Source organism: Melanerpes formicivorus, unplaced genomic scaffold, assembly GCF_026170545.1.
Source record: "Melanerpes formicivorus ecotype bairdi unplaced genomic scaffold, bMelFor1.0.p_v2 SCAF_24, whole genome shotgun sequence".
Lineage (NCBI taxonomy): Eukaryota > Metazoa > Chordata > Aves > Piciformes > Picidae > Melanerpes > Melanerpes formicivorus.
In genome coordinates this window covers 4,204,522-4,219,562 of record NW_027142376.1, presented here as the reverse complement: position 1 = coordinate 4,219,562, position 15,041 = coordinate 4,204,522, and the positions used below count along the sequence as shown (strand labels likewise).

General features: G+C 40.7%; 1 protein-coding gene across 8 annotated transcripts in view; it reads left to right on the top strand.

Moving 5' to 3' along the window:
- Window positions 1–15,041, top strand: part of LRRC3B (leucine rich repeat containing 3B) — an 82,716-nt gene that overhangs the window by 60,452 nt on the left and 7,223 nt on the right. For 3 of the 8 annotated variants that reach the window (XM_068152627.1, XM_068152628.1, XM_068152630.1), the window contains exons 3-4: window positions 4,368–5,291; window positions 7,425–13,761. In XM_068152627.1, coding sequence (XP_068008728.1) covers window positions 4,518–5,291; window positions 7,425–7,496 — 846 coding nt within the window. In that variant the 5' untranslated portion in view covers window positions 4,368–4,517 and the 3' untranslated portion in view covers window positions 7,497–13,761. Of the gene's footprint in view, window positions 1–4,367; window positions 7,377–7,424; window positions 13,762–15,041 lie in introns of those variants that run through there. The other 5 variants (XR_010989044.1, XM_068152629.1, XM_068152632.1 and 2 more) reach the window with 5 other exon arrangements.

Genomic DNA, 15,041 nt, shown 5'->3' with positions numbered 1-15,041 from the left:
ACCCAACCAGGATGAAGATGTTGATGAGTCATTCTATAGACAGCTTAAGGCTGTCCCAAGATCGTCTGACCTTGTTCTCATGGGCGACTTCAACCTGCCTGACATCTGCTGGGATCTCAACACAGCAGAGAGGAGACAGTCTAGGAGGTTCTTAGAGTGCATGGAGGACAGCTTCTTATCCCAGGTGCTGTGAGAGCCTACCAGGGCCAAGGCTATGCTTGACCTCCTCTTCACCAACAGGGAAGGGCTGGTGGGTGATGTGGTGGTCGGAGGGTGTTTAGGGGCCAGTGACCATGAGATAATTGAATTTTCAGTATTTGGTCAAGCGAAGAGGGGCAGCAAGAAGACCTCCACTCTGGATTTCTAGAAGGCAGACTTCAGGTTACTCAAGGAACTAACTCAGAAGGTTCCTTGGGAAACAGCCCTTAAAAACAAAGGAGTCCAGGAGAGCTGGACCTGCTTCAAGGATGAACTCTGGAAGGTGCAGGAACAGGCTGTGCCAATGTGCTGGAAGATAACCTGCCGGGGCAGATGGCCAGCATGGATGGGCAATGAGCTTCTAAAAGAACTAAGGGAAAAAAAGAGAGTGTATCATCTTTGGAAGAAAGGGGAGGCAACCCACGGAATGTTTAAGGATGTTGCTAGGTCTTGTAGGAAGAAAATTAGGGAGGCAAAAGCACATTTAGAGCTTAGCCTGGCCTCTGCTGTGAAGGACAACAAAAAGTCCTTCTATAAATATATTAATAGCAAGAGGAAGGGCAAGGACAACCTCCACTCCTTGGTGGACATGGAGGGGAACGCTGTAACAAGGGATGAGGTAAAGGCAGAGATACTTAACACCTTCTTTGCCTCAATTTTTACTAGCAGGACAGAATGTCTTCCTGACAGCTGGCCTGCAGAGCTGGCAGAAGGAGCTGGGGAGCAGCATAGTTTCACTCTGTTCTAGGAGCAGGTAGTTGGAGCTCTGCTCAGCCGCTTGGATCCCCACAAGTCCATGGGACCAGATGGGATCCATCCTAGGGTGCTGAGAGAGCTGGCAGATGAGCTGGCCAAGCCACTCTCCATCATTTTTCAGCAGTCCTGGCTCACTGGAGAGATCCCAGAAGACTGGAAGCTGGCCAACATGGTGCCCATCCACAAGAAGGGCCAGTTGGATGAGCCAGGGAATTATAGGCCTGTCAGCCTGACCTCAGTGCCAGGCAAGATTATGGAATAGGTCATCCTGAGTGCAATCACACAGCACTTACAGGATGGCCAAGGGATCAGGCCTAGCATGGATTTAGGAAGGGCAGGTCCTGCCTGAGCAACCTGATCTCCTTCTATGATCAGGTGACCCGCCTGGTGCATGTGGGGAGGCCTGTGGATGTAGTCTACCTGGACCTCAGCAAGGCCTTTGACACTGCCCCCCACAGCAAACTCCTGGCCAAGCTGTCAGCCCATGGCTTGGACAGCAGCACTCTGAGCTGGGTTAGGAACTGGCTGGAGGGCCGAGCCCAGAGAGTGGTGGTGAATGGTGCCACATCCAGCTGGCGGCCAGTCACTAGTGGTGTGCCCCAGGGATCAGTGCTGGGCCCCATGCTCTTTAATATCTTTATTGATTATCTGGATGAGGATATGGAGTCAATCATCAGTAAATTTGCTGACGACACCAAGCTGGGGGCAGGAGTTGATCTGCTGGAGGGTAGAGAGGATCTGCAGAGAGACCTCAACAGGCTGGACAGATGGGCAGAGTCCAAGGGCAGGAGATTGAACACATCCAAGTGCCAGGTTCTACACATTGGCCACAACAACCCCAGGCAGTGCTACAGGCTAGGGTCAGAGTGGCTGGAGAGCAGCCAGGCAGAGAGGGACCTGGGGGTGCTGGTTTATGGTAGGCTTAACATGAGCCTGCAGTGTGCCCAGGCAGCAAAGAGTGCCAATGGCATCCTGGCCTGTATCAGGAACAGTGTGGCCAGCAGGAGCAGGGAGGTGATTATGCCGCTATACGCTGCACTGGTTAGGCCACACCTTGAGTACTGTGTCCAGTTCTGGGCCCCTCAGTTTAGGAAGGAGGTTGACTTGCTGGAAGGTGTCCAGAGAAGGGCAACAAACCTGGTGAGGGGTTTGGAACACAAGCCCTATGAGGAGAGACTGAGGGAGCTGGGGTTGCTTAGCCTGGAGAAGAGGAGGCTCAGGGGTGACCTTATTGCTCTCTACAGCTACCTGAAGGGGGGTTGTAGACAGGCGGAGGTTGGTCTCTTCTCCCAGGCAGCCAGCACCAGAACAAGAGGACACAGTCTCAGGCTGCGCCAGGGGAGGTTTAGGCTGGATGTTAGGAAGAAGTTCTATACAGAGAGAGTGATTGCCCATTGGAATGGGCTGCCCGGGGAGGTGGTGGAGTCACCATCTTTGGAGGTGTTCAGGAGGAGGCTTGATAGGGTGCTTGGTTGCCTGGTTGCCTGGTTTAATTGATTAGGTAGGTTGGAATAGTTGATAGGTTGGACACGATGATCTTGAGGGTCTCTTCCAACCTGGTCTGGTCTGGTCTGGTCTGGTCTGGTCTATTCTATTCTATTCTATTCTATTCTATTCTATTCCATTCCATTCCATTCCATTCCATTCCATTCCATTCCATTCCATTCATCGTCTCCCCCTTCCTGCATTCCAGCTAACAATGGGGAGTTCCTTATCAGCTCTGTTAAACTAGATAAGAAATTTAAAAGAATTTTCTGTTCATCACTACCTCACATCTTTGTCTTCAAAGGGAGCTTTACGTGCTCCTCTTGCTTCTGTTCTTAATGGCTTCATACTTCCAGGGTTAACATCGCAATTTTTCATTGCTAACAATTTCCATTATTTTTATTTTAGATTTGAAGTTTTATGGAGTCCAAGTGCAAGGTTTCTGTTCAGGTTCTTGGGTGATCTGTCTCTTCATCAATAAATAAGTTGAAGAGGAGTGGTGATACACTACTTTCTGTAGTGCAGTTGTAGTTTTTACAGTGAGTGCTAAGCTTTTGCCATTGCCAAGCCATAGCAATGGAAGATCACACATAATGTGCATGCTATTGGATTGTAGCATGTGTTCTTCTGGTTTCTGTGAGGTTACTGGCATATTAAACCTCAGCAAAAGGGTTAAATAAAACTTGAGCTATGAGTTTGAAATTCTGTGTGACACATCTGATCTATATCACCACAATATGCCAGAAACTGCTATTAGTATGTGAGATCTGCAGGCAAAAATTTCTACAGTGCAATTTCATCTTTTTCGTGTAAAATCACACACATAGATTTGGGGAAAACCAAACAAAACCCCAAACAAACCAAAACCAAGTTCCTTTATATGTAAATGCAACCTGAAGGCTGAAAATACCCAAGCTGCTACAAAGACAGAGGGCATGTACATGGAAACTAATGGCCCTGTTGTGGTTAGAAATTCAGTTTACCACAACAGAAGCAAAAATAAATGAGGTTGTCTTTGAAACCTTACAGGTCAGCATATCAGAATTCTGTATATGTGCTCCAATTAAAGGAGAAAATGGAAAAGCTTCTTCATATTTACTGTTTTGAAACAAACTTGTGAGCAGAATCAATGTTTTTCATATGTTCTATTAGCAAATTACATGCCATGAAGATTTATTCTGTTTGACTAGTGCATAGGTTTGTGTGAGTTTTACTTGGTTTGGGGGTGGGAAGTGTGTTTTTGGTACATGTTACACTTCTTCTTTCTCTCTGTGTTACATGAAAATAAAATTTTCAGGAAAACCAGAAGTAATGTTGGCTTCTGTGAGTCTCACAATGTGCTGGGAGATACAGAAAACCTAGCATTCAAAAGCAGAAGAGTAGGCAAACAAGGTGGACATTTGTTGTGTCTTGGAGCAGCATTTGGTTTACTTAATTTGTTTCTTATATTAAAAATATTTTCTTGCTGAAGTATTTTCATTTGGACTTAAAATAGCATAAATTTATTTTGAGAGACATTAACCATCACAAGTTTTTCACTTTCCTGTCACTGTTGGAGATACAAACCTTAGCTCCTACTGACTTTTAATTTAGCAAGGGAAAGTGTAGTTTAGTTTTATAACTGTTTTACAAAAGTCTATGAGAAAAATAAGCAAGTGCCTCCTCTAATAAGTATTAAAGTTCAAACCTGTGCAACCTGTAGTCTATCTTCTTAAAAATGTCCTGGGGAGTTAGGTACTGAATTCAGGTTAATGCCAATAGGAGTTATATAAATAATTGCTCTGGTGCACTGAGAGGATAATAGATCATTTATTTAGTACTGCATTTCACTTTCACTTAATTTTATTTCTGGATTTTTTTTCTTTATGAAAACAAAATTTGGATTGCAGTTTATGGTATAAGGAACTTTTTTTCTTTCCTCTTTGTAGGTGTGCCTCTAAGAAGAGGAAGCCCACATGTTAGTCAGTTTTAACTAATCCCGCTGAAGGAAATGAAGCCGCGTTTCAGCTTTACCAATCCTTTTCTCAGCACTCTTGTCTGAAAGAGAAATGGTCGTGTGATTATGCTGACACCCCAGCATGCATTTTGTAGACCTGTGGTTAACTCGTTCCCTATCCATGTGTCTGCTTTTACAAAGTTTTGTCCTCATGATACTGTGCTTTCATTCTGCCAGTATGTGCCCAAAAGGCTGCCTCTGTTCCCATTCTGGAGGTCTGAATGTCAGCTGTAGCAATGCAAACCTCAAGGAAATACCCAGAGATCTCCCTCCAGAAACAGTCCTGCTTTATTTGGACTCCAATCAGATAACATCTATTCCAAATGAAATTTTCAAGGACCTGCACCAACTGAGAGTACTCAATTTATCAAAAAATGGAATTGAGTTTATAGATGAGCATGCCTTTAAAGGGGTGGCAGAAACCTTGCAGACTCTGGATTTGTCTGACAACAGGATTCAAAGCGTGCACAAAAATGCTTTCAACAACTTGAAGGCCAGGGCTAGAATTGCAAACAATCCCTGGCACTGCGACTGCACGCTGCAGCAGGTGTTGAGAAGCATGGCCTCTAACCATGAGACAGCCAACAATGTTATCTGCAAGACTTCTGTGCTGGATGAGCATGCGGGGAGGCCGTTCCTCAATGCTGCCAACGATGCTGACCTCTGCAACCTTCCTAAAAAGACTACTGATTATGCCATGCTGGTCACCATGTTTGGCTGGTTCACCATGGTGATCTCATATGTGGTTTATTATGTTCGACAAAATCAGGAGGATGCAAGGAGGCACCTTGAGTACTTGAAATCCCTGCCAAGCAGGCAAAAGAAACCCGATGAAGCTGATGACGTTAGCACTGTGGTATAGTATTCTGAATGTAATGGCTGCCTTTGTGATGGAAACTGGATTTGAATGACGCTAAAACCAGAGGTTTACTTCCAGTGTTCATTGTAAACCTGAAAACTTTGGAGGCTTTTTTCCATTTTAACTGAATTACACCACTGTTGTTCTTTCTAAGAGAAAGTTTTGTCTGGGTGGTATACTTTAATTATTTCTCTGGTAGAATCCTAAAGCAAGTGAATTAATGTATAAAAATTAGTTTAAACCCATTTCACTATTTAATAATGAAATTTATTTTTTTAATTTAGAAAAGAAATAAAACTAAACCCTTAATTTCTAACCATGTAAACCATGTTTAACCATGTAGTTTACAAGTTTAACCATGTAATTTATAGATCGGAAACCTGTGCAGTGACAGAGCTCACCTGTTTGGTCAATGTTCATGAAGTAGAAGAGAGGAGTGATAACAAAATGGGCTTTGAGAAGTCCAGGAGCAGAGGATCCCAAAGGGCCACTTCTCTCCCTGGGGTGCAAGGTAAAGAGCTGGTGAACAGTTAGCCCATTTTTGGCACTGCTTGCTGTAATGGCAGAGGGGTGCAGTGTGTGGAGAGCAGAATATCCTGACTCAGGTTGTAAGAGACCAGTGCTTGGGTAAACTCCCAGAGGCTGTTGTAGCAGCACTGAGGGGGAGCCGACACAACTAAGCTGCATTGCAGGACATTGAAGAGGGATAAGTGAGGGAATGCAGTGGGTTTTCTTACATCCACTTACTGCCTCCTATGAGCTTCAGGCTGGTGACTCCAGCTGCAGGGAGGATAGCACAAGGCAGGAGTAATGTTCAAACTAGAGTACCACTAATGATAAAAGAAAAAGTTACATAGAATTAGTCTTTTAAATCTGTATATTGGTTTGTAATTAAAAGTGGCTTTATTTTTTAGGGTGCATCCTTTTTTAAAAAGGTGAAATAAATGAATATTCAGGCTGGATATATTCCGTTGTGTTACAGAGTATTTTTGTATCATTTTATGGATAAATGCTTGGAAGACTATAATGCCCATGCAGTTAAATTGCTCGGATATGAAATGGGTATTTTCATAGAATCAGAATGTATTGGGTTGGAAGGGACCTTGGAAGGTTATCTTGTCCAACCCAGTTTGAAGGGTTTAAAGCTCTGTTGTTTTTAAAAATGGGATGTTTTTCTTTTTTCACAGATAAAGTTTTCAAAAGGAACAAATTCACATGAATGTTATTCTCTTGTCCTTTATTACTATCATAAAATGGTACTTGTCTCTGGGTCTCTGTAGATCCTGCCTAACTGACATTGAAGTATGGATTGCAGAAGTGTGGACTAAAAAATGTATCAAATGCTGCTTTGCAAAACCAAGTGTTAATGAACAGTCTTACATTTTTTAAAAATTCCACAATCTCCTGTTAGGTTATCTGTTATTTTTTACAAATACACTTTTTTATATTTTAGAGTGCACAAGCTTGTTTGTCTTCTTCTTTTAGAACATTGTGAAAAGGACATACAAAGTTAGTTTCAAAGCAGATGAGAGAACAGGAAATAAAATACTTCCATGTTTGTTTTTAAAATGCATGTAAAGTCAACTTTTAATGTCATCTTTGTGGGCTGAATCCTTGCTGAGTAGCTGTTCTTGTGACCAACTTAGCTGTTCGCATAGTTTTATCTTGAGGATCAGGTTTTGGCCTAATAAGAGAATGCTAATATTTGTAAAGGGCACAGACTGTCCAAAAAAACATCTGCTCTGTGATTTTTCTGCATCCCCTTTCCCCCTCCATTAAGTACAAATTTTGTTTTCTGAGGAGAGGAGGCTGTTGATTACACATCCTATTTAGTTTGCACCTTCCTTTTTTCAAGCTTTATCTTGCTGAACTTTGCAGTATTACCAAAGTGTTGCTGCCAGCCTGCCAAACCCTGTATGGCCTCATGCAGTGGGGCTAAATACATGTGAATTTGAGGAGAGAAGATTAAACGTTACACTGCACTGGCAATATATAAGAAACCCCACTGAACTGGATGGGTAGTGCCTCTGTCTAGACTGAGCCAAGTTCATTCTTGATATAACTCCCCTAATGTCTCTAAAATGTCCTTTAGGGTATAATTTGTCTTGTTTCTATCACTGTGTTCCCCAGGTGATATTTTGGATCCCAGCTTCCATGCTGCTTTTGGAAAAAGCAAGTGGACTAGCTAAAAGAAGAGACTGAGCTGGAGGTACTAACATAATGAAGAATTCAGTGCTGTTCACTCACAAGTAAATGTGGGCTTTTCTCCACAGAATTTGGACATTATTTAAGCAGCAACAAAAATTTGGACAGGCTTAAAACACTTTAAAACATTTGCAAGTTTTAAAAATTTGCTTCAAAGCAACATTTTTTGATGTAATTAAAAAAATAAATCTCCCAAATTGACTGATTAAACTATAAATAATTTGTTTTTTCAATTTTTTCACTTCATTGTTTGATCTATAAAACTGTTTCTGGAGCTGGTACATTTTTGTTCCAGCTGACTCTCTTTAAATCCTGCCCAAAACAAATTAAATCTCAGTTAAGCAGTACTTTATAAAAAAGCTTTGCAGGGATGGTTTCATATCAGTTCTCCAGGTGTAGTGATTTTCTTTTATCAATTCCCTATAAACATCTGTCCTCACAAAATTCTTCCTTTCTTCTTTTAAATCAAATACTGAAATCTGTGTTTAAAGTCTGAGAATCAAGGCAATGGTCTGAGACCAAACAGATGCAAACTTGTCTAGCCAAATTTAGCTGGCAAGAAAAATTAATTAAATGACTATTCCTCAGCTCTGTGGATTTGACAGGGTTAGTATTCCTGTCAACTCAAGTATCTGTTCCTTTGAAAAGAAACACAAAAGAAAAACAGAAATCTTTAGCATAAGAAGATATTTGGGTTTATGTGTACTGCACACCTTACTATCCAAAAATACTGTCTGTAGGAAGGCTTACACATTGCCTTTTGAAATCAGTGGCACAAATTTCTAAACTCTGATTGTGTAATCTTTAAAGGAATTATTTACAAAAATACTTTTGCTCAAAAAATGGTATATTTTTAGCTGTGATACCTTAGTGTAAAAATACAGATGAGAGGAAATGGGTATGCCTATCCATGTGCTATGCATGTCCATCCTTATTTTCTATACCACAGGACAGAAAATAAGGAGGGAAATGCATAACACAGCGTTGTAGTTCTTTTGTAAAATGAAGATGCAGTTTTCTAGTATTGTTATGCTATGTGGGTAAGATCTGTGATAGTGCCTTTGGGCTGTTCATTTTCAGGCTTATACTTTTATTCTTTTTGCAGTTTTGTACAGAATTAGATACTGATTACTTTCATCAGTAATGTGCCTTAAGTTTTTAAGTCTTCAGTAGCAAGGTTTTGCACCACAATTGCTGTGATTTTCAGAGGCCAAGTGTGATCAGAAGGGATGGTGGTGCAAGTTATGGTCTTCTCAGGGAGAAAAGATGGAGAATTCTGGTTTACTAAAGAGATGTCACTAGACAAGAACTACCTCAGTGTTTTCAGGTCAAAATGGGCACAACATAAGCATTAGGGAGCAAGCAAAAAGAGAAAGTACAGGAGCAACTGGAGACTAAAGTGCTTAATGGTATTATGGAGTGTTGCAGCATGTTTAGATGTGCAGTGAGGTCTCAGCGTGAATCTAAATTCTCATACCTGAAAAAAAGCTAGTGTTGCTTAGCAAATGAGATTTACTGTCTAAAAACTGAGTGAAATCTGAAGAAGGGACATAGAAGTGGGTGTAAATCCTAGTGGAGTTAGATCTAAAAATGTAATATGGCCAAATCAAATGGGAACAGTTTTTCCTAAGCAAATCAGAAAGAGGAAACCCACCTTAGCAAGTGCCAAGAGCCAACTGGACACTAAGGGAGCTCTGTGAATAGATTTGGCCATTGTTCTGAAAGACGTTAGGCCCGTGTATGAGAAAGAAAAAAAATCATCCTGCAAATTAGTTTCTAGTTAAAAGATAAGAAAAAAACAAAAGTAAGAAGAAATTGTTTTTCTTGAGGGAGACTGGTTAGGGAAATTTATGAGGAGGTGTTACACAGATCTCAGAATAGGACCAACACTGTACAATGTATTTCTGGGTGATGTGAAAAAAGGAGTTGATATAGATGATGTAGATGATAAACAGTTATTTGAAGGGAGTTCAAGCTACAGTTAACTCTGAAGAAATACAGAAGATCCTCACATTTCTAAGTTAGCAAATGATGATAAAATGAAGGTTGGATTTAGTATGAATAATTGCATAAGTACCGCAGATGGCACATCCTTAGCTATGAACGCAGTGATATTCCCTAAATTGGCTATAATCAAATGGATAAAAAATCCTGGAGGCACAGTGGGAAACTCTTCAATGACAAACACCAGAAATTATTAGGTAAGAAATAGACACCCGTAGAGCATGGTGGAATGATATGATAAACTACTGAATAAAATACAATGAAGTCACATTTGAAACATTGTACTCAGTTCAGTTTCTCCTCATCTTCAGAGAAGATGATCTGCAGTTTCTGAACTAAGATAATCAAGGATATCAAGTTGTTTCCATAGGAGAAGACATCAAACATCCCCAAACATAGGGACGAGATGCCAGAAGGAGACCTTGTAATAGCTGAAGCAATACACAAAATTAATTTGAGAAGGTCTGATCTGTGTTTCTTGCAACAGAAAATAGAGCCATTTTGATTAAACAATACCAGGCAGCAGGTGTTTGGTTTGGTTTTTTTAAAAACATTTTTGTGAAAAACTCTGCATTTAAATGACTCTATGATAAAGTACAAGAAAAAACAAAAAGGAAAAGAAAAAAAACAGATCTTCAAAGATATGGTTGCTCTAGAGATAAAATCCACATATTCAAAGACTCCACAAATGCATAGAAGTCACCCCATCTGTCCAGCCTGGCAAGGTCCCTATTCAGAATCCTCCTACCCTCTAACAGATCAACTCTTGCCCCCAGATTGGTGCTGTCTGCAAACACGGGAACACGAATGGTGTCTCTAAGAGATTCACAAGTCTCTGCTTCTCATTCATTCTAGTGTGTTACTGCAAGTATTTGTTGAAGAGACAGTGGGCTCAGCTTTTATGGCACTGATGCTCTCATGCATCCAGTGGGATGCAGATGGTGCTGCAGTGCCCTTGCTGTGAGGCAGAAGGGAGCATTTGTTGTGAGGACCAGGAGATTTCACATGCATGGTGTAGAAACTAAGCCTTGGAAAAGCAAGGCTCTTGGCATCTCCTTGCTATGAATTGCAGCACTAACAGCCATGCAGGAGTCAGGCTCTCCATGCTAAGTTCTGCCAAGACCTGTTACTCCGAGATCTTCCCTGACACATCAAGATGCTTTGGTACTACTCTTCAAGATGCTTTGGTACTACTCTTAGGGTTCATCTGGTGGTCCATCTAATAAGGATGAGTATTTCCCTCTAGATTTTTCATTAAAACAAAGCTAAGGCCTTGTTTTTGACAAAGAAATTACTTTATAATTTTCTGCTTCTTCAGTTAAAAGCTGGTGATGACTTAGACTTCGTGAAAGTATGGGCATTTCACGGTGTCATTTATGGTACCCAGGCATCTTTAGTTTTGGTTTGCCTGTGTGGGTTAGTTTGAGCAGAGAACCCAACCAACAAGCATTAAACAGTGTACATGCTGTACCACTGAAATATATGCAGAAGGTGGGTTATTTTTGTGTCAATACATACATGTGTATATATGCAAGTTGTCCATGCAGCTTTCAAATTCACTCCTGTTTCCCTGCAGCTAGTTGTATGCATTTCAGATTCGTGTGTACACATGCATGCAGATAAACTCCTTTGGATGCTGTGGTTTCCCCTATTTAATCATGAAACATGCTGCTTTGTTGCTTTGCATCCATGATTAACACCACTTCTGATCCAAGTATGCCTCTGTCCTCAGCCTTTCACAATGCCCCCCTGATCCCAGCACCATCTGTATGTGACATGAAAGAAAATGGGGTAACACTGGCACTGCTCATCCTCTTTCTGAGGCCCTTTGCCAAAACCATCAGTTACCATATAAAGCTGTTACACACCTTCATGAAGGACCTTTCATTTTCCTTGTGGCTCATAGAAAGCAATACCAATTTCTAGAGAGAAAAATAGATAGGTGGATGTAATGCCTTCTATCTCATAAGAAACAGTCCTCTTCATAAAAAGCAGTGCATATGTGACTAGTGTCCCTGTATCTGTTCTCTTCTGCAATTGGTAATGAGTAGATTCTTGGCATTACAGTGTGTTTGGCTGTGTTTATCTCCTAGGAGATAGTTGTGCCCCTTGGAAGGGATTTCTTGAGATGTTTGCGAGTCAGAGTACAGATTCTAAAGCTAAAAAAAGCTCCATAATGAAATATGAGATTGTTTCAAGCTTTCCCTGCTGCAGGGAAACTTGACAACCATTTAAGTATTTGGGAAACAAAACATCTGTATTGTTCTTAATGCTACTGTGAGGTTTCAGATGCATATTGTGAGCATCCAACTGGTTTGGTGAGGCAGTCTGCAAGCAGATTTCATAAAGATGCAACAATCTCCAAGGCCTATTAATGGCAAATTAAACTGGACATTGAGCGAAGGAAAACAAACACACAAACAAAACCCAACAATAACAAAAACCCAAACCCACAACAGAATAATAAAGGGCCATATGTTGAACAGTGTGGTTAGGTATCTTTATTCTTCAATTGTTAGGCTCTGCTTTGTCATCCAAGAGTTTGTGATCACTAAAATGTCATAGTTCCATCTTAATTTGGAAAAGTAGGTCTCTTTAAACACATCTGCCCTAACACTGGTGGTGTCTGACCTGACAGTACCTAGTATTTAAAAAGAGACTGAAGTTTAGCATACTAGCTAAACCTTGTTTGCACTGGCATCTATTCTTAAGTCTGCCTACATGTCTGGAAAAAAAAACAAAACAGCTTAGGTATATATATAAAATTACACATTCTCCTTACATAGGTGTGGCTGCAAAACCATCCTCTTTCAGCTGTACCTGAAAGTTTTTCATGAAGAAAGGCAAAATAAAAATTGGAAAGAGCAAAGCTAACTCCAGAACTTCCAGGTCCTCTTCATAAATCAAAGCTGGACAAAAAGGAGGAAAAAAATAATAGGAAAAAAATATTCTTTGAGGATTAGCTTTGTGCTCAATGCTGTGTTTCATGGTTTACCATGTTTCAATTTCTGTAGCTAAGATTAACATTCACTTTTAGCAAAATCTCATATAAATGGAATTTTCAGCAACAAAGAATACCGAAGCATATCATGTTCGCTGGAAAAAAAGATGAAACTGCAAAAAATAAGCTCTCTATGCAGTGTCTCTGTACCTTTTTAATTAACTTTAATGGCAAAGTAGAAGAGTTGTTGTTAGATCAAGGTAATGCTGGAGAGGTTTCAGATTCTCAGGCAGGTGCTTTTAAATTCTTCATGTGGCTGGACATGGAGCAACCAACACACCTTTTTGCCACCCTACTTCAGAAGCTGCTCTGGTTGCTATGACAGAACACAAACCCTCTTACCACTTTCTTCCTGAAGTCACTTAGGATGAGAGCTTTGGGAAATGTTGTACCCGGGAAATGCTACCCTGAGAGCAGTTTTCTTGGAGTCCCACCTCAACAGTGGCAGCCTTGTTGTTTTAGGCCATATTTCAAATGAGGGAAAGTGCTGTTTGAATGACATCTGTGAAGCTTCTGAAAGTGACTTGCTTACTACTGGCAGGTGCAGCACAGCTCAGGATCCGAGAGAGCTCATCCCTTAAAACCCTAGGGTGTTTTGCTTTGTTGTTGTGGTGTTCACTGGTTTGGGTTTTTGTTTGTTTGTTTTCTGATAGGCTATACTGACATCTTGATGTAGCCAAATCTGGAAAGCAAATTTCCACAGAATGAGACAAATTATCTTTGGGACATGAAATTCCCCAGTATTATAAACTGAAAAACAAAAGCACGGTTAATTTGGTTTTCAGGAATGCAGCTGTACTCAACATTTTTTTTGCTCTCTTTAGTCTTTTGTTGTTTATTCAACCACAAAAGTAATATTGACCTTCCTAGTTCTTTATACTGAATGTTCAGCAAGCTTGTTTTCACTTACCATTTTCCTATTGCTGTGAATGGTAGATGTCACTGGGAAATATGTGCATGGGTGGGCATAGATACAGTCTTTTCTCATGTTTTTTACAAGATTTGTGAACCAATAAATATACTGGACTTTTTTTACAAAGAAAATGAGACATGGTGATACAGTGTGTGTACTCTTTTTTTATTTCTTTTTTTTTAATGGCTGATAATAAACAATGGAATTTACTGTATTTTATCCAGAAGTTCTGGAACAGAAAAAGACTATTCATTTGGAAGGGATGGTTAATGTATAGAGGTATTCTTTCAAAGGGCAGGTTCTGTAGTACCTGAAACATTTATTTGTCTTCAAAAACTATGGTAACCCTGACATAATGTTTGGAATCATCATACAATAGACAGATTTTAATGCTGAAATTTGCTTATTTTTAGATAATAATAGAAAAACTCTGTCTTGGGTTTCACATTGTGATACACGAACATTCCTGAGTGAACTTGAATTTGCACTTTCTTAGTTGGCAGGCTTCTTTCCCAAACCCAGGAATGTGCTTTGGGCTGTATATAAAACAGAAGTGTTGCCATTGCCATGAGATCAGCATTGTTACTGACATGGAATGAACTGAATTAGTGTTCTGGCAATTGCTTTTGTATGGAAGGGTCATTGTGGGTTTAACCTCTAGACAGTAGCATCCCAATGCTGTGTAATGGTGCACCCTCAAAAGTCTGGAGTGGCAATGAGGAACGTGCCTTTCCTATGCTGGTGGCAAATAGCAATGACAGCTGTCTTGTGATTGTTTATATGATAAAAGAAATACAGTGTCTTTTTGAATTTTGGCTGTACACAGACCTCTCTGGAATCTCTGAGTATGTGTGTGTGAAGACAGGCTTCTTCAGTGTACAAAAACTATTCAAGTGGCTTGACTGCATGTTACTGGTTTTCAGTAATGTTCAGCCAACATCACCCACAATGTCAGTTTACAGTGAAATTGATGAAGGCTTCTGGAAAGTAACCACCATTGTTGTTTCAATGTTGTATTCCAGTATTTTTCAACAACTACCTTTGTTCTGCACCATTGTGTCCTCTGTGAGCACCACTGTGGAGGTGAGCAAAAAGTTGTCTTGTTATTTGCATGCTCTCCTGAGGGGTTGGAGTTATGCACATCTTGTGTGTGCACTTTCATGGGTATGGTAATGTTCAAATAAGCTAGATCTTGCGGGTGGGGGAGTGAGAATTTATATGCCAAACATTGGGCTTAGTGCCCATACAGGTCATGGGCTGCAATATCCCAGGGAAGCTGTTTCACAGGTTTGTTGGAGAGAGAGTGGAAGAGGGTCAGAGGGTGGTAGCCATGATCATGTGCTATTCCAGTACTGATATAAAAGGATCATGATGATTTTGTCTTCACTTCTCATGTGGTACCTTTAATGTAAAAATGAGGGCACAGTAATTGAATTATTAGTTACCATTGCCATAACAAAGAAGCACTTACTGCATGTTTTATGCCATATCAGAGCTTACCAGGTTGCTTTTATCTGTGGCTGCTTCCCCAGGGTAAGGAATCAGCCAAGTTCCCAGTGCATTCCTGCCCAACCATGGAGCATGTGCCTCTGAACAAAACACACCTCGTTTGCCTGGTAACTGT